Source organism: Cynoglossus semilaevis, chromosome 19, assembly GCF_000523025.1.
Source record: "Cynoglossus semilaevis isolate Cse_v1.0 chromosome 19, Cse_v1.0, whole genome shotgun sequence".
In the NCBI taxonomy this organism is placed as follows: Eukaryota; Metazoa; Chordata; class Actinopteri; order Pleuronectiformes; family Cynoglossidae; genus Cynoglossus; species Cynoglossus semilaevis.
The window spans coordinates 2,242,584-2,267,622 of NC_024325.1; the positions used below are offsets into that span (position 1 = coordinate 2,242,584).

At 36.9% G+C, this 25,039-nt stretch overlaps 3 protein-coding genes across 3 annotated transcripts in view; all 3 read left to right on the forward strand.

Moving 5' to 3' along the window:
- The first annotated feature begins 577 nt into the window (after positions 1–577).
- Positions 578–4,586, forward strand: LOC103394835 (protein BTG3-like). Its single transcript, XM_017042014.2, has 5 exons — positions 578–779; positions 892–1,029; positions 1,270–1,438; positions 1,728–3,517; positions 4,442–4,586. Exons 1-4 carry the CDS (start codon positions 607–609, stop codon positions 1,914–1,916), a joined length of 669 nt encoding a protein of 222 aa, XP_016897503.1. The 5' UTR covers positions 578–606; the 3' UTR covers positions 1,917–3,517; positions 4,442–4,586.
- Positions 4,443–6,230, forward strand: btg3 (B-cell translocation gene 3). The gene is made up of 4 exons (XM_025065573.1): positions 4,443–4,648; positions 4,754–4,891; positions 4,998–5,187; positions 5,493–6,230. Exons 1-4 carry the CDS (start codon positions 4,458–4,460, stop codon positions 5,679–5,681), a joined length of 708 nt encoding a protein of 235 aa, XP_024921341.1. The 5' UTR covers positions 4,443–4,457; the 3' UTR covers positions 5,682–6,230.
- Positions 6,231–6,757: 527 nt separating this feature from the next.
- The window catches only part of cxadr (CXADR Ig-like cell adhesion molecule), a 30,408-nt gene continuing 12,126 nt past the window's right edge, over positions 6,758–25,039 (forward strand). The window contains exon 1 of the mRNA XM_008332283.3: positions 6,758–6,997. Within this exon, the coding sequence (XP_008330505.1) occupies positions 6,946–6,997 (52 nt within the window). The 5' untranslated portion in view covers positions 6,758–6,945. The remainder of the gene's footprint in view (positions 6,998–25,039) is intronic.

A 25,039-nucleotide genomic window follows, 5' to 3' on the forward strand; every position in this document is an offset into this window, starting at 1 on the left:
TTTGCTAAAGTGGAACAGTTTAATATTACTATGTTTTAACACTGGTTAAGTAAAAAGAAAAATGCTAACTTAAATGCTAACAAACTATAAACGCGTTTGCATTGCTTGCATACTAAAGCCTAGTGTTGTTCCATCCTGCGTTTTGAAGCAGCGCTGTAACTTTGAATATAGATGAAAATAAAATACCAAACTGATACAATTTCAAATATAGTTGACTTTAAAAAAATCTAAATGAAATTTTTACAAATTTAGCGCAACCAATCGTTTTTATTGGTATAGAAAAATATTTAGCTTTTTAAATTTTTCCATAAGAAAACATATAATTTACCTGCCGTTTAACACCCAATACAACGACTTTTCTACAGTTAAAACACAGTCGACAGTTTTAAAACTAAAATGCTTTTTAAAATTGTTTTAAAAAAATATTACCAACAGTTGAAATTCGTTTGAATTCCGCCTTTGATATTTTGAACTGACGCTTGTTGCACCTGACTAAATTGACGATGCAATTGGCTAATGCTGCTGCCTCTTAAATACTGCTCCTTCGACTAAAATACATGTCCTCACACAGACAACCTTTCACGACTCACACCACACGCTGGAGAGATGAAGAGGGAAATTGGAGCAGCGCTGTTCTACCTGAAAAGGAACGTTAAAGCAAAGGGGAAGGTGGAAGCAGACAAGCTGGAGCTGTTTGTGGAGAGGCTGGCTGTGGCACTTAAGAAAAAGTTCCAAGGGCACTGGTACCCTGAGAATCCCAGCAGAGGAAGTGCATATAGGTAACACATTTCTATTTTTTTGTGCTAGAGTTAATAATATTCCCAGATGTAACTGTATTCAAAGACAACTTTCCTAGATTCCTCATGGTGTTGAGGTCATGTCCGTTTGCAGGTGCACCAGAATCAACGAGTTTTACAAAGAGGATCCAGAGCTGGTTCGTGCCTGTCAGGAGAGTGGAGTCAAGTACAGTGACCTGGGGCTTCCTCGAGAAGTGACATTGTGGGTGGATCCTGGAGAGGTTTGCTGCAGGTAAGAGTGTTCAGGGAAAACATTTACCATTTTTGTTTAAGTTTAAAAATTGCATATTAGTACTGATTCAATCAAATCTAATCTATTTGTTTTAAATTCTGTAAAACACTTTAACTGAATCTCATGACACAGACCTTATGATGTAATTGAGAATTGATAACAGTGGTAGATTTAAATAATTTATGTTGTTTATAAAAAAATGTTGTTTATTTTTAACTTTTCTATGTCTTCTCTTCTTAGATATGGAGAGGGAAATCTGGTCTTCTCTGTGGCAACTTTCTCTGTCAATGGGAGCACAGATGAGCAGAATGTTAAGATCAAGACCAGGGCTTTAAAGAGAGTTTCATCTGACAGCCTTGCCAATGAGAAAAATGATAATATAGGGCGTTGTTGCATTTCTAAATGCCAGGTATTGTAAACAGTCAGGTAAATTCTTTGTTTAAAGACTTATTATGAACATCTGTCCTAAGTATTGAAACTATAAGGGTAAGCACACTTATTGAAAATTGTTGACCTTTTTTATACAAGACTGTTGGGGGGTAAAATAATGTTTACACTGACACCACCTGAATTGTCAAAATGTTATGTCATGTTATAGGTATCTGTGTTCTAGAGTAAGTTCAGTGACATTTTGCTGTTTTACTTGCCTCAATACATGCCACAATACTGTTTAATTTTTGTTATTATTGTCATTCCAGGCATTAAATCTAGATTGTGCTGAGTGGTACCCAAAACCACTGGTCAAAGCTCCAGTCAAAGGTTTTCATCGACCTTCTCGTGGTTTCAGGACTCGCAGCAGAGTTACGTTCGCTTTAAAGCGGACAGGGTGGTTCCATACTCGCAACAGAGTACGACCTGTACACCGTGGTGTGAATTGTCAGGGTTAAGAGTTCTTGTGCTCAACGTGTACAGCGGACATAAAAGCCAATGATGCAGTAAATGTCAAACATCAGGGTTTTTTTTGTTTCTTCCAAAAAAAAATCATTTGTATATTTTAAAAATGAAAAAAAAAAGATATGTTGTTTTTTTAAATACAGTTATTGCATATATTACATTATTATCCTTGGAATAGTATGTGTAAATATTTTTACCAAGAGGATATTTTAAAATTTTACTTATTTTCATCTAATATTGGACTTACAATAATATTGTGGAAAAAGCACTCAACTTGTTAATTAGTACTAACCACTTTAAACAGTATGTTCTACTTTGTTAGTAATGATGTTTATTTAACTTGTAAGGATTTGATTATTTTTGACATTTTTATTATTAGACATATTATTTTTATTATTTTAATTTTTTGAATTCTATATGTTATTGTTATTAGTACATTATTTTTTGTCACACAGCATTTTTTTGTTAAGTTAAACTAATCTGAATTGTCTAGTGTTGTCGATTCTACTAATTGGCTTGTCTAATAAATATTCTGTGTTCATTTTGATGAGTAATGTTCTGGTTAATGTTTTTTTTCAGTAAAATTCTTTCATTGAGCAGCAGCTTCAGTCTATCCTTCTGTGCTGTTTATCCCAGTATATCATTGTAGAACGAACAATAGTAGATCCTTGAGTACCAGAAACACCTCTTTATTATCACCTAATATCACTGCTAGATGAATCACAGGTAAATATCTAGGATGCCCACTTGTGACCAACAATAAGGGTTATAAACATCAAAACTTACTGAAGCATATAATTAACCATTTTTGCATACCTTTCTTATAAATAAATCCGGTATTATCATCATGACATGAATTTGTGATTAATTGTAATTATTATATTTAAGTCTTACCTATGTTTATATATATGATTAAAAAATAACTCACACTGTAAGATACTTTTGGTGGTAACTCATTTATTTTTTAGGCAGTACCAACAGCTAAAGTGAAAACGTGTTAATCTAGTAAGTGGTGTACACTATTACTTCGATCATGACTGTTTACTCAGTCTGAATCTTGGTTTGTTATTTATACAATCATCTAACTTGCATCATATTTTGCAGACATCACTTTTTTTTCGTGACATGTTTTTTTTCACTTTATGTGCTTATTCTTCGTACTAGTAGTATCTTGTATGACAAGTTGAACTAAAAGACAAACCACGCTTATACCTTGAAGGTAATGAGCACCTTCTGTATGTGGCCCAACAAATATTTTTAAAGGCGGTTAATATTACATTGCCCCTTTAAAGGTCAGGTAAACTGTTTTTTATTGAATGCAAACTAAAATTCATATTTAAAGAAAAGAATATCGAAAAGTTGCCTGATGAGACTTACTTTTTTCAAAACCACACACACACACACACACCCACAAGGGGCGAGCATAGGTTCCACAAATCACTATCAGTTCTGCCTTTGGCAACCAATAATGACACACAAAGGGCGGGCTTATGTGGTAGAGGCGGGGCTTACAACGGAAACTGAATTCTTTTGGCGTTCGTCATCATCCCTATGCCATTCATTCCCTGACACGCTGGATTTGCGCCTTGTAAAAGTAAGTGGAATATTTTGTAGACACAGTTCTCCCAGAATAATATAGTATTTTAATTAGAATTTTACAAACGTATGATATATTTACGTAGCCTCTTTGGAAGTTAGCAAGGCTAGCCTGTGAGACACAATAGCTGGTTTGATGCGAGTCGATAATCACATTCTGTTTGTACACTAACTATATGCTCGTGTCGGCGATGAAACTTTAGACCAGCTAAAATTTTTCACGTTTCATTCTAGTGTCTTATTTAGCACGTTATTGGTCTCTGCATGAATGAACTAGCTCGTTGCTAGCTAAGAGCGGCGCATATGGAGCCATGAGAGGCTTAAATTACCGGAACTTGTGCGTCACAGCCCGCCTTTATGGAAGATGTGCCGTTACTGTCATAAAAGAACAAAATACAGAAAAACCAAAAATTCCTTAAATTTAAATTTTTGTATTTAATAATTTTCCCAAAAAATAAATGTTTTTTTTACGTTTTAGCCATACAGGGTTCTTATGGAGGTAAATAATACTTTTAAAAAAAACGAATTAAATCATTTTAAAACTTGGCTGTAAAAGTTGACTTCATCAAGTTTTATCAAGTGATTTGTTTAAGCCACAGATATACATATTATTTTATTTTAATTATTATTCTTTTTCTACTGAGAAGAAGGTAAAAGGTTTGGGTGCATTTTCACACTTACCTCTTTTACTAATGTCTGTCGTACAACCACAGATGACCTTCCACTAGTTGGACCACAGTACATTAAAAAATGTTGACTTTGATCACTTTGATGACATTTTTGGTGATGTAATTTAATCGACAAGTGATTGTTTCACCTCTGTTTCTGAAGATTTTAACTTTGAAATGCTAAAAATTATGGCTTTACTTCTTTTTCAAAACGGATCGTGAAATGAATACAACTAAAATGAGTTGTGTCACAGGGACTGTTCACACGCAATGATACATACTGGAAATATGAGAAGAGAAATTGCAGCAGTGGTGTTCTACCTGAAGAGGCTCGTGAAAAAGGCAGGGAAGCTGGAACCGGACAAAGTTGAGCTGTTTGTTGAACGACTGGCTGTTGCACTACAAGATAAGTTCAAAGGTCACTGGTATCCTGAGTCTCCCAGTAAAGGACAGGCCTACAGGTGCACATCCATGTCATTTCACATATATTTGTTGGACTTAAAATCCCTTCCATTGTACATGCCTTATCACTGCAACAAGTAATCATTTTTCTAAATGCTTTTCAGGTGCATTCGAGTTAACAGGTTCCACCGAGAGGATCCAGAGCTCCTACGGGCCTGTCAAGAGAGTGGAATTCAGTACAGTGACCTTGGACTGCCCCATGAACTAACATTGTGGGTGGACCCTGGGGAGGTTTGTTGCAGGTTAGAGATGGAAGAGAACAGAAAAATGAAAAATATGTTTTGGCACTGTAGTGTAAATTCATTCAAACTACTAATAATATTGTCTTTTTTGTTTTTACATTTGAAGGTATGGAGAACGTAGTCTTTGCTTCTCAGTTGCTACTTTTTCCAGTGATGAAGAACAGGATAAATATGTCGCAAAGAAGGTGATCAGTGCTTTGACGAGAGTCACATCGGACTACCACTCAGACTCTTCCTCAGACGAAGAGCGAACACGTACTCCGCCACTTATGATTGACCCCAGTCACTGTTACAAGGTATTCCGTACAATTTCAGTCCTTTTAAAATAGCCAGTTTTAGAATTTAGAACAATGGGAAAACTGTTTATGACTGTGTATTGGATTCAAAGGTTGTGATAATAATAGAAAAGGGATGGAATTTTGATAATTGAAAAAATTAAAGTAATAATGCACACACAACCTTTTTAATTTTGAGAAAAATGCTGTTTTGTTTTGGAGTTCTTTTAAACTCTGGCACTAAGGATGTTTGGTAATAGGAGGTCTGAGAGTGATTTGATTACATGACTAAGGTTTTTTTGTTTGTTTTTTTCTTTCCTTTGAAGGCCCTTAATCCAGGTGCTCCCTCCTGGCATCCAAGAAAAATTGTACCAGGAAATTGTTGCATTCGTCCACCACCTCTTCATGGTTTCAGGCCTCGCAGCAAAGCTGCACACCCTCGAAAGCATAAACCGTTGGTCCCTCTTGACAGCAGGGCAGGGCCTGAAAGCTGTGACTCTAAAGGATACTGCTAGGACAATTTGAACATTACTTTTTACTGGGCATGAAAACTGAGGACAACTTTAACTGAATTTCTTTTTTCTTTTTTTAACATGAATTTTTTATAGCTAAGAACCTGTCTTGTTTTCTGCACTTTAGACAATTTGTTGTAGTTGAAACAAATTGCATGTAATAATTGGATATTGACATTGAAATACTACACTTATCTTGAACTGCTGTGTTTGTACAATGGGAGCTGTAATGTTTGTCACCTTTGTGATGTTATGTTTTATTTATTGATAGTGTGGAATTCAGATTTATAGACTAAAATTTAAAGTTTTACAAAAAATTCCAAGTAAGTATTTTTGAACCTTTTTTTAAACAAACATTTTTAACTTCTCTCTAGGTAATATTTGTAATTTTTTTAAAGCACAATGAAAAATGAGCACAAATGTTCACATTTATCATAATCACTGTATTGATCTGGTCGTTGTGAAATAGTTGACGCTCATGACACTGGTTGTATGTTTGTGACTTGACCGGTTATAAAAAGTAAAGATGGGGACATTTTGACAATTCCAGAATATTTGTTGTGCTGCAAGTTTCTAATTGTCTGCACAGTATTGAAACAAATAGTATAGAAACAAATTTAACAGAATGGTATTTCCAGCAGATGTAGGTTCAGTGCTCAGCTGTCTGCCTTGGCAACGAGAGGAATGGGAAGCAGCAGAGGGAGGAGAAAGATGAGCTACTGTAGATGGGGGTCAGACAAGTTGAAACAACTTTATTGAAATGAACATAAAAATATATATGCAGTATTAATTTCAATTCACAGAAGTGTCAGATGCTGTAGTTGTGAAGTAACAAAACAGGAGAGAAAGTTAGTTTTTCAAAGGTAGATGGTTTCCTAGTAGCCCCTTGGTTAAATTTTTGAAAAATCTATGTGATGTACAGAACTGTAAAAGAGTGAGACAGTGATGGGGAAAAAATGTGTTTCCAAAAAATCTTCATTTTCTGGATATGCCCAAGACAAGTGGGCTCTAAATGAAGCCAGTGGGTAAGGTCAGTTACACTTCAGTATTTTAACCGGAAGAGGGCATCACGAGCTGCTGGTTTGGGAAAGGGATGTCACGTGACTGGTTAGGCTCCGCTTTGCACCTGCAGAGAGAAAGAGAAGGAGGTAGAGGAGGAGCAGGAGTTTGGAACCGTGTGTAGCTGAACTGCTCAGTTTTACTCCCTTCATTCACAAGTTCTCGCATTAAGTTCTGGTGTGGAAGTGTTGGAATAACAGGAGCAGGTATGGAGCTGATTTTAGTCCGGATGTGCGCTCTGCTGTTGATCGTGTTCACAGGTAAGTTAGTCTTTTACCAAAGCTAAAAGCTACGCAGCGGTTTCCAGTGTGATGAATGAGTGTTGTTTTTTCCTAAGCGGCGGTGCCGTCTAACACAGAGTGGAAAACCGTGTGCCCCGCTCATGTAGACTTTTTCTTTGTCTTAAAACAAGTAAGCGTGCTAACTGAAATGTTTTGCGTTAGTGTTGTTAAAATAGAATTATGTCTGTGGTCAATAAAAACCAACGACCTGTGGATACACGCTGACGAAACAGACCAACAGGGTGTAACTGACCCAAGGTCAGTTTAAACAGCGAGCTTCACAACTAACTAAATGACTAGAAACAACAGCCATTTTAGGATTAAACCTTGTTGAAATTTGTTCTAACCGCAGCTTAATCAACTTACGACTTCTATATATATATTTTAGTTAACGTTTCAAACCACTCATTTAAATGACGAGCTCACAGAGACGACGTTTTGTTCTCAATCGTTGTCGGATGGTCCTATAGTTATTTTATCTCTTAAGCTTAGTAAATTCACAAGAGGTATTTTCATCTTCTTACAGGTTTTTTTGTACGGATTAAAGAGCAGCCTGGTTAATGGGTATTTGGTGATATTTAAATTAACTTTCTGGTTGACTCCGACATTAAATAATTATGATGTGTACTGTATTCGCGAGAATAAATAATATGTTTTAATTCTTACAGGACACTGACCTTGAATGGTTTTGGTGTGTGTTGCTAGGATTCACAGATGTACACAGTTGTCTGTATTTCTTAAGGCTGGAACAATACATTATTCATCATCGAGTAATCAGATTTATTATTTGTTCTTTCAAAAAAGTTGATTAGTCATTTGATTTTTTTTTTAAAGATTTTGGTCCATAATCATGATGTTTATAGTATTCTCTTAAAGATAAAAAACCATATCATCATAGCGTATTTATATTAGAGACTAATGAGAGAAAATCACTAATTTATCAAAACTAAACTAAAATGAGTGATATAAAGTAATCATTAAATAACTTATTAATGAAGTAATACGACATGGATTAATTGTAGGTGTCTTTAACAAAATGAATCGTCTCCTTATAGAAATCACTTGTACATTATGTTGGTGAACACATTACAGTGGTAATCTTTACAACCATCAACATATAGTTCATGCCTTGAATGTGACATACAATTAAAATTTTACTGCCAGTGATTTATAGAATAATCCAGTGAAAAAAAGAAGTATTTACAGTGTGCAGACATCTACTAGTAACACATTTCTACTACAGTATAAAGAGGACATATCAAAGCTGAGGCTTGCTGACTCTACTTTGCCCATTGTTGTTGTTGAACCCCCCCCCCACACACACACACACCCCAGTGAAACACACTTTCACATGCTTATCCTTTAATTTTGGTATCATTCACTGAATTGTTAAGTTGAAACTGAAATCCCCCAATCTGTAGGAGTAGAGACATAGTGAGTGACCCCCAAACCAAGTGGGTTTGTTGATACTTTACTCTGTGAGCAGATCATTGTGGGTGGTGTCGCCTTTTGAAACCTTTGTTTGTGCGATCTTATTTTGATGGTGAATGTTTTGAAGGTGTTCTCTAAGGCACTCCTGTTTTACCATTGCAGCGTCTTATTGTCTTCATGTTTGGCATTGTTAAATAAGCACAGAAGTTAATATGCAAGGCAGGTCAAATGAGTTTATTGATAAACTGCAGGTTAATCAAACTTTATAAAGATAATGTAATTTTTAAATAAATGTGATGTTATTTCATGCGATTGCCGTTTCCTTTAATTGCTGCGAATGTAAATTTTAAATTTATTGAAGGCGTGATTATTCAGTGCCCTGGAATCTGGACTGAAACTGACAAAGACTCCTCCCACTCTGAACAATGCACTGTGAAACTTTCATGTGAAAATTCTTTCACTGGCTTCACTCAGTCACATTCTCTTGTAGTTGTTAACAGAATGTTTCCTTATATTTCCATGTAAAGCCACAGAGCCATGATGACATACCAGTCTGATGATTTTTTTTTTAATGAAGAAGTGCATTGTTCAAAGTCCTTATCGCTTCATGTTGAGGCCAGGGCAACATCATTTCTTATGAGCATTTTATTGGGGATTGTTGGACTTCTTTTGTCTGACAACTTACATTGTTTGGTAGCTAGTTGATGCTCATTACCATTCTAATGGCAGCGCAGACTCATCATTTGGACTCCGTTCCACTTCAGCAGACAATAACAATGTCTGCCAGACTCTTAACATTCTCTTAACATGGCTTAACCATTTTAAATTGAAAAACCAGTATCTGTGTCTTTCTGTTTTATATTTTTTGTTTGATTTCTTTTTAGGACTTTAAATGATCTATGAACAAGGTATGCCATCTAGCACGGATAATAAGTCTTTTTAGGTACATTACGTATTTCGTAAAAGGCCATGTATTTTTGCTCTTTCTTTTAAATATATATGCTTATTATTTAGTGTCTTTTTATCAGTCAAACAAATGCTATATTACCATGTATTCATAAATGATACTGATCATGATTGCATCTACCATTAGTTTTTTTCTTTTCAAACATGCCTCTTACTTGTGTGCCTATTACATTGATGGTACAGATTGTGAGTTACTGTTTTTCTTCTTTTGTGATGCTGCATCTCTGTAGGACTATTATGAAATAATTAGTAGATATGTAATCAGCAGATAAATGTGTTTTGGTTTTCAGGTGGTTGTGTCATTTCTTGAAATGTCAACAGTTGATAATTAAATATTAAGATAGAATAGATGGCTTTGCTCCTAATGGCTATATGTTGACGGGGGAGTGTAGTGAGTGCAGATTGTAGTGGTATTATCTATCATAATGTTTGTCGTCAAATGCAGTGGTCTGAACTGTCCACCACGTCTTGCCACTGCTTTGCTTTTTTGTCTTATTTCCATTCAGTTGTAGGTGCAAGTTTGAATCCTTGTGGGATGAAACTGGTTTTGTTTACATTTTCAGTGTGGTGCCGCTCTCTCCCCCTACACACCTGACATTTTAGGTCAAAAGTGAATCCACCATTGTAGAATAAACAAAAACCTTAAGTGAAACTGTGAGCAGGAGCCGAGCTCAGTCACCTGATAAGCCAGCAACCAAAGGTCCTGGATAGGAACTGGTTGCTTGGTTACCTTTTGAAAACAGAGGAGGGAGTGTACTCTCTCACCGTCTCTCTCTCTCTTTGTGCATGTCTGTCTGTTGCTTCACAAAGCAACCCTCCCCCTTACTTTCAAAGTATGTATTGTGTGCCATTTTACTGCACAATGGCTGTTGTAGATGTATTGAATATCTTGAACACAGGTTTTATGAGTAAATGTTACAGCAGACACTACAGTTCCCACTTTTACAACTGTATGTTTATTGTGAAGTGATTGGCCACCTTAGAGAAATGGCCACAAAAATGGTTACATTGATGACTAGAGAAATCCAAGCCTTTGTCAATGGATCAACAGAGGTAGTAAAGTTTATGACCCAAATTGGTCTCCAAAAGCAACCTATCACATAATTAAATAAACGGTTTAAATTCAAACTGTTTGTCAAAGCAGCCAATCACATGGCAGCAACCTAATGCATTGCATAAATATACATTGTCAACACATTTTTGAACCAAGCACCACAAGAAGAGACGGGGTACTTTAGTACTGGGACATTTTTCATTTTAGATGGACACATTTCAAAAACTGTGTTTTATGGGGTCTAGAGAAGGCTCTTAAAAAGATAAATTTTAAAGTGAGCATAAGATTTTTGGAAAAGCCCAAAACCTAGCCCATTAAATTCGTCAGATGAGAATTACTGATCTGGTCCAAAGTCATTGCAAGGTTTTTAGTATTTTAAGAAACTGCGTACAAAAATCACTATTATCCAGGATATAAAGAAACCATTTCCTGGCCAACAACAGGAATCTGAAGTATAAAAGAAATGCAACCCGTAGTCATATAGAGCCAATCAAATAAGATAATGTATCTGTCATGCTTTGTTTTTATGGTCCAGGTTAGCATTTGAGGAAATGTTACGGGGGATATTTACCCCCATTATGCGATTATAGGCCACTATGCTTAAATTATATATCAATGTACATATCAATAAATTATGGTATAAAACATTTGCCTTAGTTGGTCCTGCAGTCGCATTGTTTAGTCAAGATCTGCACTCTTAACTACTTTAGATAGAAACTATCTAGATAGAACTTTTTATTTAAATATTTATAATAACTAACACTCGTCTCCTGATGTCTGCAACATGTTGCACCAATACCTTCTTCTAAGGAGACTCTTAGAAGAACAGTCCCCTGTCCTTGGAATGAGGCATGAACATGTGGAATCAGATTACACTCCTGGGTCAGTACATTGTCCTCTACAATCTGACGGTGAGGACAACTGCCCATGAATATTCACCGCCCTGCATGTTAATATTTTAACATGCCAGCTCTGTTCCAGTCCAGTGCCAACGCCTGTGTGAAAGGCTGATCCTACCTTTACGTTGTTCTCCCATCACTGCCTTGTCAATGTCTTGTCTGTAATTGTGTTGAATACTGATGAACAGAATGATGCCTGCCAGAATCTGTGGGAATGAATAATAGAGGTGCTTGTTTTTAAGTGCCCATAATGGCTGCACAGCTTCTCTGTATTCAGAGCTCGGTCCTTTTCTCACAGGTGTGGAGTAAAACTGCCTCCCGGTTCACTGCCAGGTTCTGTGTGAGAGGATCTGCCTGAACCCATTTGTCACAAAGTCAATATCATATTGACATTCTGTAAATCTCAACTTTTTATAGCTGCTAACTTGTAAATTACTTTAGCTACAGCACTGACCTCTACACTCTTCAAATGACCAAATAAATGTAGCTGCAGCAGAGTTTTGCCCAAGTGACGCAATGACTGATAAGTCCTTTAAAAAGCAGTTGGAGTCTATTTCGTACCAAGGGGCACATGATTTCTGGTCAGGCAAAGTAGTTTTTCAAGCCATTGAGAAAAGAGCATTTCTGGATGATTAATGAATTAGCTCAAGCCAGTATTTTGACCAGTGTTTTGATCAAAGTACCAAAAGTACATGTTGTAGTTAGAAAAGACAATGAAGACACACTGGTTTCCAGGACTTTAATTAATATAGTGATTCCCAACCACTATACTGTAGCACATTAGTGTGTCGTGAGAGGTTACTGCAAATAATTTATCCTGTTTGTCTATGCAACAATAACAGGCACAACACGTTAAGTCTCTTCTGCTCTAAGAAACTAAAAAGAAGAGACACTCAGCTGTTGAAGATTTCTTTGTGTTTTTCTTCAAGTCCTGTGATTATATCAGTCTTGTGTTCATCTAAATAGGCTGAGGTTTCACACTGAGTAAGTTAATTGTAGATATGAGATTAAAACTAAGAAATGTATGTACCGTGGCTAAAATAGGGTTTGGAAAGAAAGTAACAACCAATGGATAGAAAGCTGGGTCAGAATGTACTTTAGGACAATATAATTGTGTAATTAAATCCTTTTTACAATATTCTCTATTTTTAGAGCAGACATTGGCCATTGAGCTAGCCAGCTTTTTTTAGGAAACATTATTGCCAGCAGTTTAACTTCCAGTTAGTAAAGTGAAGGAAGAGTGCAGACAACTGAGAATGTCATGGTATAGCCAATGAATTCCCACTGTAAAAGCTTTGTCTCATGTGAATACTGATATATCCTACTTTATGAATTAAAAAGTTGAACTTCACTGTGAAACTTTCACCGTGTCTTAATGTTGAAGTAAATTAAATTAATTTAAATCCAAGTAGAAAAACCCAATCTGCAGAGGACTAATAATTGTATTAATAAAAGGGACAGTCCAAAAAATTATATAAATTATAATATAATCACAGTAAATGTATTGCATGATTTTTTTAAAATGGCTACATACCTGTAACACGACATGTCTGTCAGTTTCTGCTGTGTAATCCACTGTAGCGATTTGAGCTTGCGCTTTATTTGACGGGAATGTGAAATTGTAGATAAATGTACCATTTTCAAATGATTAACACAACACAGCTTATCACTGATATCTTTACACTGAATGCTAAAATTTAGCACAGAAAAGTTGAATTAACATTGCTGGAGACACTGCCTTCCTGCTGCCTCCGTAACCTATCTTTTCAAACAAGGTCACTGCAGTAATGATCCTCCCCACTCTCGTGAGCCCAATCGGTCATCATCATCTGTCACACGGCTACTGCGATAAACACCTCCAAAGCACATTTATCATTTAGCGACTTGATGCCCAGCTCTGCAGGACTCTGCTCCTAATGAGAAGTTATGGTGTCTATGATCCTCTTACTGCTATAATGTTGGAGATAAGACATTCAACACATCCTCATTCAAAATGTCCACAATCGCAATTGTTTCTATAGGCAAAAGTGATTCACATAATGAATCCACCTGCTTAAAGTTTGGATTTTTTCTACACTACTGTATTTTGTATTTTTGCATAATATTCCCACATATGAGCTTGCCTGTGATGAGACACAATGTGGCAGGTCTCCAGGGGGGCTTCACCTGATTGTGCTTGTGAATAGTATGTGGTTGTTCACCTGCTAGCTCATTGTCAGCGCAGATTTACACGAGCCTCGGCCACTGCAGTGTCAAACAATGAGACAATTTGACAGCCACTGTATATTGAATTGTGCATGTCATTATTATCGGCTTATGTCACTCTATTGTCCCAATAAGGCCGGGTTGTGGGAAAAAGATACTTTGTCCCCAAGCAGTGACAGAGAATGTTACAGCTATTTGTGCCACTAATCCAGAAAAAATGTTATGTCCAGACACAGGTTAAACATCCAATCACTCATGCTGGAAAAACAATGCATGTTTGGCACTAGATTTAGATCTAGATTTGTGTCAACATGTAATCTACTGCTACAGCTGGTCATAAAAAACACTCATTGTTTAAAACACACCAAGGTCAGCAGCGAGCCACAACATACATTTAATTACTGTAGTGCATCTAAGCACCATGTGAGGCCCAGGCGTCCTCCAGAGAAATGGGATTGAAGTGAAAATGGCTCTGAGACTGTCTGGGTATATGGTGGTGAGAGTGCATATTACTTTACAGCCTAATCACTCATGTCCCTGTTTTTAACAAGCAGCACAGAGGGACCACCAAGCTGCAGTTATTGCTGATAAGTTCCAAAAAACAGCTGTTAAGTGTCCTCATGGAGTACATGTATGAATCATGGGCACGAGCCCAGCCGTGTGGCTAGCTGGCTTTCTGTGAGCGGCTGATAATTGACACTGGGACAAACTCCTCCTCAAGGCCATTACAATCAAACCAGCACTCTGAGCACACAGCACCACTCACAAAGAGGAGGAGGAACATCAGCCCTTCAATTAATCCCTCTGGAACAGGATATGTATCTAATGTGAGTAAGGATATGATTTATTAGTGACAGTTATTGCTGTAACACAACTGAGTAGTTCGTGTTGTAGATTAATGACCCCTGAACACATAAAAAAAGGATCCTGAGTCTGCCTGCAATGTCACCTGGTATTTTATCAGCTGAAAAGTCTCTTACTTCCGACTTGTATTAATTGGCCACAGACATTTCCTGGGTAGAGGGGTAACACCCCAAGGACTTTAGACCCCAAAAGAGATGTGGCGTTTGTATGGCTGTTGACCATCAGTTATTATTCCAGGATTTGTGGGAACAATTTGCTGTACACGCTTGCTTTGCCCTAAAGTGAACCCTGTGCTCTGATCCACTGAAGATGTAGTCTTCAAAACATTTAGACAAACCATAAATAACTAGGTCTGAAGCACAAGCTCTTTGCTCCATTCTTTGTTCCTTAATTTTTGGTTAGGGATTTTTTTTAAAGTCTTATACTGGATAATGTCTTTTTAGTATTGGCATAGTTAGCAACTTCCTGTTTTTCTTGTCCTAAAAAACGAGTATTTCAGTTCCAACAGGAATTGCTTCAAGCCATTATAATTTTAAAATAGATGCAGTTTGTTGTGTTTTGTGACTTTACAGTTAAGCGCATATGCAATTATGAATAGCAAATTATGTATTTTATTGGCAACATATACAGAACTTTTAAAAATGGTCAAATTTGAGTCTGAACAACCAGCGAAATTTTACATTTGTTTCTTGTTAAAATGTCACAGAAAACACAGCACATAAAGTGATTGTTTATCACGTATGTTTTATTAGTGCTGGATAAATCATGGAGGCAGAGCAGTCGCAGTGAGCTGTTGGATGAAGAGATGCATATTACAAGCTGCACAACTGCACCTTATTTCCACGACAACCATGTTTTATTTCTGCTCTCTGTTGCATTTAATGAGGGCATATTGATATCTCGGTTTAATAAACTCAGGATTGCCTTGGAGAAAAACAGTTGCTAGTCTCCTGTAGTATATTTTTCTAAATAGCTCATCACTAATGCTTTGTTCACAGTAGCTTTTGATTTAGTGAGGTATCATCTTTGTTGTCAGCTTCCACTTCTAATGTCCTAAGCATTGATACATGTGGTACATCAGGTTTTGAAATTTTCTACTTCACTAGCAGTTCACTAGTTAGAAATACAAATGCCCCAAACAGCCAACTGTTTTGATCCTAAGGGGTCAAAAATGAGCTTACCGTGTTTTAAAATTTTTACAGTGTAGTGACAGCTAGCAAATGTTCAAAGACACAAACTGTGAATGAAATCTGCAAATTTCCACTCGAAAATCCCTTCAACTGTGACATACACATTTTTTTTGTAGCAAGTGGTAAGAATGCAACATTTCAAGATTGAGCAAAAATACTGTCGTATTTTCTGTCCTTCCCTCCAAGAGGCCTGTCATCATCAGCTGCAGCTGTCTTCTGTTTTTTCTGCTCCTAGGCTAAAACATTGATTGGAAGGCAGGAAAAGCCTCTGAGTGCTGACACAGTTGGTTGCACTTTTTGAGTCACAGAACCAAATCAAGATAATTTGAAACATCTGTGACACTTATTTTGAGAGAAATATTTTGATCATCTTTGCGAGACTGTAGAAAGGCTACCCATTGTTGTAGCCTGGTGCTTAAGCACACCACAGACAAGGAGAAAAGGACAAAAAGCAAAATTTGTTGGGATACAATTATGCTCCTCTCCTTTTTTTAAGTTTGTGTACGTCATCCCTGCACCTTTAAGCAAATCATATGATGTCTTTTCAGGTTTGCATCTGTTTTTGTCATTGGTGAATTAGATTAGCTTAGATTGTTTTGGCAGTATGTTGATTAAAATACCAAGCAGTCTGTTTGATTGCTTGATATTTGTTGGTTCATATATTTGATAAATTGGTTTGGAAACAGACCCATGGTCTAAAGTATCACTTAAATGCAATGCATGTGTTAACCTGATTGTTCCTGTCAATAATGTTAAGATTGTGATGTTGTACTCTTGGTAATTTTGTGGAGTTTTTTTTACATATTGACTCTGATGTGAAAACGGAAACGGTTTTATTTTCTTATCTAGCCAGTTTTTAGAAACTGAAATTGCTTATGAAAGATGCCCCGTGTGCAAATGCTTTTAACAGAAGATGTTTGTGCTAATCCCTAGTACCAGCTCAACTCTGTTACCAAGTAGTCCAACCACGGCTCTTTGATTCAAATGCAATTTCACGCCTTGGAGTCCCATTTAATGTGGGGATAACCTATACGTCGATGTGGACTGGGTTTAATGTTTTCTTAAGATGTTTGCAGTAATCAGGTCTCTTAAGGTTCTTTGTACTTGGGCGGTGGAGATGGATTTAATTAGCCTGCAGAGACTGCAGGGGTTTAAAGTGTGGCCTGCACAACTTAGGAATCCTGAATCCTCTTGAATCAAAGCCCTGTCTCTTAAAAAGTACATTTATCTTAACTGTCCAGACCTTCCACTCCTCTTTGTCAGTATGATGTGAAGCACAGTAAAAAAAAAAACAGTAAAAAAATCGAGATGAGGTCATGACCAAATTCTAAGGCTACCTCTAGTGTGGGAAAGCTATGGTAATGGTGTGACTTTTTGATTGTTTTTTTTTTTTTTTTACCATTCCTGAGAATTTCCAGACTCTTCGTGGTGTATGTAGATTATAGTTTTTTTTTTAAGCTCTTCCCTTATGTCTGGGCTGTGAGTGTGAGCTGGAGGCATGAATAATTCTAGCAGTCTCAGTTAAGCTGTAACAACAACTGACAGTCTCCTTGCCTGCAGCCTTCTGCTGGGCTCAGCACTCAGGTGCTTTTACTACACCTACCTCAAAGAACGTCACATCAAAACCAGACTCCAGCTTTTCCACATAAGACCAGTTTCACCGCCTGTACTGGGGGAAAAAATGGAGAAAAAAGAGAAACAGGATTATCCATCTTGTTATCTTTTAACAGCAGCCTTATCTTGATGTCCTGCTGTGGAGACTCCCTCACACAGACGACAGGAAAAGACTGACTGGTTTGTCACACACAAACAGTCTGCAGTCTGGAGGCATGGGGTGTTACGAATACATTGTTAAACAGAATTGATGTACAAACAGTTATTACAAATACTTGTCAATACACTGTACCTGCCTCAGGCTGCTATCGTCTGCCATGTTTTCAATGATGTTGATGTATTTCACAGTACTGTGTGCATCTAAGTAATATGTGTTTTGACCACCGTGGGCAATGTCTGAGATGCAATAAATACTTGATTAATAAAATATTTATTAGTAACTACATTTATTCATGGACATTTTGATAAAGTATTTGATTAAATGTTTGTAAAACATAGATTTGACTGCAGTTTCTCAAATGCTTTACTTTCTTTGCTCCTTTAAAATAATTAGCTAGATTGGCTTTTTATACGCACTTGTAAGAGCACTTTGCTTTTTGTTTAAATTATATAAACCAACATTTTCAACTGCATTCCATTGATTTCACATCTAATGGATTACTCAAAAACAAAAAAACATTAATTTAATTAATCATGAGAAATATATGTTATCTGACAAACTTGCAACTTGTCCAGCAGACAGCACTTTATGCCTCTGCACTGCATTGTAAATAGGCTGAAGCATAAATCTGACCTAGACCAAGGTAATATCTTAAGATGTATGGGCCACCTCCAGCCACTGATCCAGGACATTTACGAAAAAAAATGTTTTCACACTTTTCTCCATTTTGTTTAAACCGCTTCCCATCATTCCAACTTTTCAAAAGTACTCAGGCGTTAGATTTGAAAGTAGGCCATCTGAAGGAAAAAGGGAGGAATCCAGGAATTCATTGGGAGGCATATGTGTTTGAATTCCTAAAATGTTAGACAGATGCCTGTGAACTATTCCAGCTCACACTTTAAGCTTTCTGAGGTAGAGCCTTATATCTCACCCATACATAGGTGTAAATAAAATTTGGTATGCATGTTATAAAATTTAATCTAGCCACCTTTTGTAGTTATTTAAAAACACATCCTCGGGGGAGCACTCTGTCATAATGTGTTCCAGATGGTACGAAAAATTAATTTACAAATTTGACTGAGCTCATTTGTTTCTTATTATTTTCACCTATTAAAACTAAAACTGTGAAAACCTTTAGTCTGTCTTAAAGCAGACTTTCTTAGCTTGGAAGTGTTAACCACTAACATGCATTCTTCAGGTTTCTATACTGCTTCAGAAGGAATTGGTCTTCTCTATTAATGTGTGTTTCAATGGCTTTAACTGACTTCTTTATTGTTGCCATTATTAGTTTGTGACTTTCAGATTATTCAAATATGTTTCCTCAGACCTAAGTAGTCTGTTGGAGCCTCTTTATCACTCTGAATAAAGTAGCTGCCTCTGTGTCTGGTGTTTGATCACTGATGCTTCCTCCTGATCACAGTTGGCATTTTGCCCTGGGGCCCGGACAAAAGCCGGGCTGAGGTGCTGGCAGGGGCCTGGTCTGTATTAGACATTTTATTTGTTTTGGGGGATGGAGGGAAGAATAGGCTGCAGCACTGGTGCCTCCCCCTCAGTGCATAAAACTCCTATGTCAGGAGAAAGACGTCCCATGACTAAACCCCACAGAGACATCTGGCTTTTGTTTGTTCGGTTCATAGCAACCTGCATAGGGCTTCCAGCAAAAATACCAGGGTTTATTGAACAATATTGTTTCTGGCATGCCCACCCTTATTTAGTTTTTTATGACATTTCCAAATAAAAAAATTCCATTGCAAACTCCGTTTAGGAGTTTAGGAGTTTATAAAAACAAATTATTTGTGAAATATGTATTTCCTCAAATCAGTATATAAATGTGGCATTTATATAAAAGTAGAAACAAATCTGCAGATCAATTTTCTGCTCTGCCAGTAAAGGTGGGAAATGTAGATTTTTGACAGGAAAGCAAGAACCCAAGCTGTGCAGACCTGCACCCCAGGTGTTAGCAATGAGATGAATCTGGATTGAAACAAACACACTGTTAGTTCTTATTAGTCTAACAGTTCTTTAAATTTATTTCTCTCTTTATCATCCTGTATCAGCAACAGCTCTCTTCTTTCTTTTCTCCTTTTCTTAGGCAGGACAGTCCTGACGTATACCTAAATATACATTTTCATTCTGTCAGACATTTTTTGTTCACAAATTGTCTACTTTGAGAGAAAATACGTGGTGCACATTTTTGACCAGGTTCAGAATTCAGGCAAACTGGAACAACCCCTATGATTCATGAATTGGAATTTCTTTATCTCTCCTACAGCTATACAACAGCAATTAATATTCAAGACAGGTTAGCGAATCTATGAAACATCTCAATTTCAGTACCCTGGTGCTCTCCCAGGGGGTGTCTGAATTCATTTCCGTTTTACATGACAATATTGGCACATTTCATTTTGTTTCTCACAAGGGGTTTTTATCAGCTTGCTATCTGTTTGCTGCTCTGAGGTCTGGCATACTGCCTATCAGCTTTATGGGACTACCGCACTTCATATCTTTGTCTACAGTCCCCAATGTCCCTGGGCTTCAATGAATTTTCAAGGGCACGAGTGCTGTGTCAGTGCTGTGTGTTTGTCTGTGTCCACAGGTCACAGAGACACTGGGCATTCTTATCTGACTCCTCAGTATGTTGTAGATAAGTGAGCCTCCTCTTGCAGGGATGGGAAACCGAGAGAGGAAGGGATAGAGTTGAGTCGGCCAGGGTTATTTTTAGTACTTTGTATCCAGCTATAGAATAGTTCGTGATTGCACAGAGGTTAAGATGGACTGCTGGTTAAATCTGCATCACTATATAATAAAATGTTAATGTGTAATGCAAATAAGATGCACTAAAATCCCGGGGCTGTGATCTGAGTCTTTCTGATGAGCCTCTCTGATTATCCGACCAACAAGGATCCAGACAGTGTGAATTTGTCCTTTCTATGGTCTAGTCTTCTTTTTGTCCTTTTTGCACTTTTATTTCATCACATGTTCAATATCAGTTTTTATGACTGCTGAAGTGACGTAAAATGTATGGCCTAATTAAAACTCTTTTAAAAACGTTAAAGATGTTGAAAGTGATGGCTGAATAAAAGCGGCTCAATAAAATCTGCAGCTTTTTTAAATGATTAATTAAAATGACAAAATTGTTTTGTTTTTATGCAGAATGTTTTTTATGTATAGTAGTATTAAGTATTGTGTAGTATTATTTTTTTTCTATTGACATCAAACAGTAATTAAGTTTTAGATGATTCTTTGATTTATGGGTATCTGATTGATAGGAAAAAAATGTTGCCCGTGGTTGTAATTAAACAGCTGCTTTATCATTATTATTGTTGCCGGAAGAAAGTAATAATTGTCTTCTGCAGAAAAACATGGGAATTACGTTAACACCGCAGTTTTTGTCACTTACAGTTGATCTTTATGTATGTGGAGCAAATTAGTTTGTCGACATTCACTGCTGTGGCATTAACTACATGCCCAATAGGCTTGTGTAGCTTTTCAAATGCTCAGACGTCTGAGTAAAATGCCTGTCATTTGTCACCCCTCCATTATTAAATGTTCAATTGTGTCAAAACAGCCTTTAGGTCATTCACTGTGGTAATTGATAGCAGCTATGTGTGGCAAGTAGAGCTTTCATGCTGTGTTACAGTACAATCAGTATAGCCCAGCCCTGCTCTCAGAGCAGCCACATCGCTTCAAAATTGGATAGTTCCTGCAAGAGCACAGAGGCAAACGTTCAGAGCCTCCTTTTTTAGCAGCAAACAAGTTATGAAGTAATCCTGTGCTGTACTTGAAATAACTGATGTTCTTCACCACAGTCTCGGGGGTACTGCACGCTTGTTTATGAAGGGGAGAATGTCTATGCTTTTTCATTTGCACTTGTAGTATAATGAATCAGTAACCTTTCTTTTCAACATCAGTGCCTATCCAGAAAATTGTGCCATAGTCTTCAAAAGCAATAGCTCTGTCTATTTTGTTTTCCTTCTTGCATTGTTACTTTCTGATTTGATGTGCATCAATTTCAAAGATTATTAACCCAAAAATAATTATATCCCTACTCCCTGTTGTTTTCATGAAAAAAAAAAAAAAAAGCAAACATATGGAGATGACAGAAACCCATTTATCTTGACAGTGACAGGAGCACAACTGATAGTTGGTGTGAAGAAGACAATTTCTCATTGACAGAAAAGTTTCATACACAAAGACATTCTTTCCCAGAGAACTGTTAAGTCAACAGATTGTATAAAATATTTGCCCTATATTTTAATCCAGATTTTATGTACGTAAATGTATGAGACTCTTTATGATTCTAGCTTGACTTTTAGTTGCCGTTTCTTTCACAAATCCTGCTTCTTACCCATGCCATCCTCTTAAGCACCACGGCAACCTCCGATGGGATTGGTTGCCAGGAGACAGGATTCGCTCCCCATTGTACGCCAACAAAGGTGGAGGGAATGGGTGGTGGGGTTACAATCAGTAAGGCTGGAGAGAATCGCAGGCCCAGGGGACTGCCACTTTACAATTACTGTTGTGTTAGAGAAGAGGCACTGGGGCAGGGGGGCAGAGGACTGAATGGTTTTAGGAGTATAGAGTGGAGGTCTGATACCCTACATTTCTTTTGTTTATTGACCTCCATTTACCCACAGCGAGCCACTGTGTCAGACAGTTAGGTGGAGAAACAGTGGGAGACACAGGCAGCCAGGAGTACTTCTTAAGACCAAATTTTTAATTAACTGGAACATCCTCCCCCACTTCGTAGGTGTGCATCTATGTGTAGCTCCTACATCAACAGACAAATGCCTCACACACTGGTGCAAATTGCACGTTATTATGTATGGTTTTCTGAGTAATACAATGTTCGCCTCCATTATCTTACAATTGTATTACGTTATAAAATAAGACACTTATCTCCAGCCCCGCTTCAGTCATCATTTTACCCATAGACTGAAGCTTTCCCAGTATAAGCCAGTGTTTGATTAGAGTTCCATGTCAGTGTAGCCAAGTAAAATCATTTATACTTAATGTCACATGCTACATAGCTCACACATTCCAGTGGTCATCCAGCAATCATTGGTGGTCAGTGACACTGGAATCGTTTTATTTCATAATTGACCAATGTTGTCTTTTTTTTAGTTCTGTGCCTCCTGAATGAGCACGGGTAGTCACATTTATTTTCTTTTTAAATATGACTTTGCGGGCCCAATTTTGCAAATCATCTTTTGTAATGAGAACTTACGACTTAGTTACCAGTTTTTTGGTAAAGCATATTCATACCCACAAATGTGAAACACCCAATTCTCTCTAACTGTTTCATTTGTATTTGTGTCTGTCCATGTCATCATCTGGTGGTTGAGTGAGTAATCTTTGAAGCCTCACTTTATTTACATAGTGCACTTGCCACTGGCTCTTCTTCTCTTTGCCTTTCTGTTGAAATGATTAAGGTTTTTTTTTTTTTTACAGAACTCCATCTTAGTGATTTGCATTTCACTGACAGACCGGCCATCTGGGTGCTTGTACGTGATGCATAAATGTGACAAAATTCCTTTATAGCCAGAAATGATAGGTGCCATGTCATGTATCTTATTAGTGAAATGATATGTAGTTTATTTGACTTTTAAAACCTCTGTAAATATTTTTTAATTATGAAATATTAATGACTTGGAATAGGATTGCATACTTAATAGTTACTATGTAGTTACAGTTACATTTGGAATTAAATTTGGTGGTATTTACTAAATAGGATGGAATAAAATACTATCATTATTGCATAATATCTACTGTATAGCAGTAAAGGAAATGTGACATCAAGCAGATTATAGATATAAAAAACCTATAAAATGTTTAACAGAATCAAATATTTCGTCCAATAAAATGTTTTGCATTGATTGGCCAAAAATGCATACAGATTACATTTGGATCATTTTACAGTGTTATAAAGAATAGTGCCAGATAATAATAATAATAATAATAATAATAATAATAATAATCAGAAAGTAGGGGGCCATACAATGTCAACTGCCTTGCAGATTAGATTGACACTGACTGCCACAGTCTGAAATACATCACAACTATTTATTTGTTGTTTTGTTTGACACTGAACTGTACTGTATCTAAATTTTTTTATTATGTTTTAACCTGCTATTTGCTGATGTTTAATGATGTTTGAAAGGCCATGTTTTTGCATTAATATGTTGTACTTGGTGGATGAGGCTTTGGGCTGAACTACACAAAAACCCTGCCCCGGGTCTGATAAGTCTGTCATTGATTGAAGAGATACATCAGACAGTGTTCCTTTATTGCCTGTCAAGAAAAACAGTCCCTCTGACAAACTGTTGGTTCAAATATATTTTTCCCAGAATGTAATTTTCTGCCTCTTTTGAAGCAACTTGAAAAATACCCCAGCTTTTTGGGTGCTCAATGACTCGACACAGCTTTTATCATGCATATGCCAAGCTCTGTATCAGTCTTGACAGTGATAGACATGTCTCTGTTTTTCCTATATTACACCCCATATTTCTTCTTTCTGCTGAAGGCAATGGTTGGCTCCCACGAAGGGCATCTGTCATAATCCTTGGGTCGAAACAACTACGGTGCCCAGAGTATAAAACCTTTTGCGCCCATAAGTGCCTGCAGTTTTTAAGCTTCAACAACAGTATGCTTGACTGAAAGGAGGGCTGTAATCAACCAAAGACAGCCTTGGTTACCAGGGTGTATAGTGATCCAGATATTAATAGGTGAAAATCATTGTTTTTTTTTTGTTTTTTTTTAAGAAATCATAAAGCTTTGTCTTTATGATTTAAATGCATGTATTTTCTATACGGCGATGCATGCATGCGATGATAAACAGTTGTAATTCATCGTGAAAGACGTTGCATCTCTTAGCAGCAACTCTGTGTGGTTCTTTTCCTGTCTAAACACTCTGCCTCCCCCATTGACTTGAAGGTGGCAGGCTTTTGAAAGGGTTTTAATATATCTATGCTGCATATGACAGCTCCATTCTCTACGGACTGTTTCCTGCCACAGCTTAAATCTCTTATTGAGTAGAGAATCTTAAGCCAGTAGATGTCACCATGAAATTATGTATTTGTTCTTAGAATTTATGTTCAAGAATCTGTTGCAGGTTACTGACAGGTTGTCACCATTTCTTAAGCTAAGCCATACTTCTCTTTTTTTCTTCCAATGTGTGATTTCTTTTATGCCTTTTCAAATGTGTGCTTTTATAAAGTGGGAAAATACTTTTTTTAAAAAGTGATCAATTTTATGTTAAAAGCATGCCGTTGGTTGTAAGAAAACAACTTTCAATCACTAGTCGACCTTGTGATTTTAAATCTTCAGCCTCCGGGGAGTAATTTTCTACACATTTTAGAAGAGCGTTGAGGAAAATGGTGTTATTGATTAAGGGGTGTGTGGTTGTGTGGATTCCATTCACTGGAGAGGTTTTCTCTGATGAACGTCATCCAAATTAGAAGGCTATACACTGATATAAAAATGCTAGAAAAGGTCCTGCAGATAAAGGAATACAAATTTGCACCTGGAAGTGCTGCTTCTATACACTCTGCATCAGTGTATCCTCATTACTTATTTAAATCTCTGAAGTGGTGTAATTATTGTCGGGGAGAATATCTAATTTGATGTATCTAGTATTAT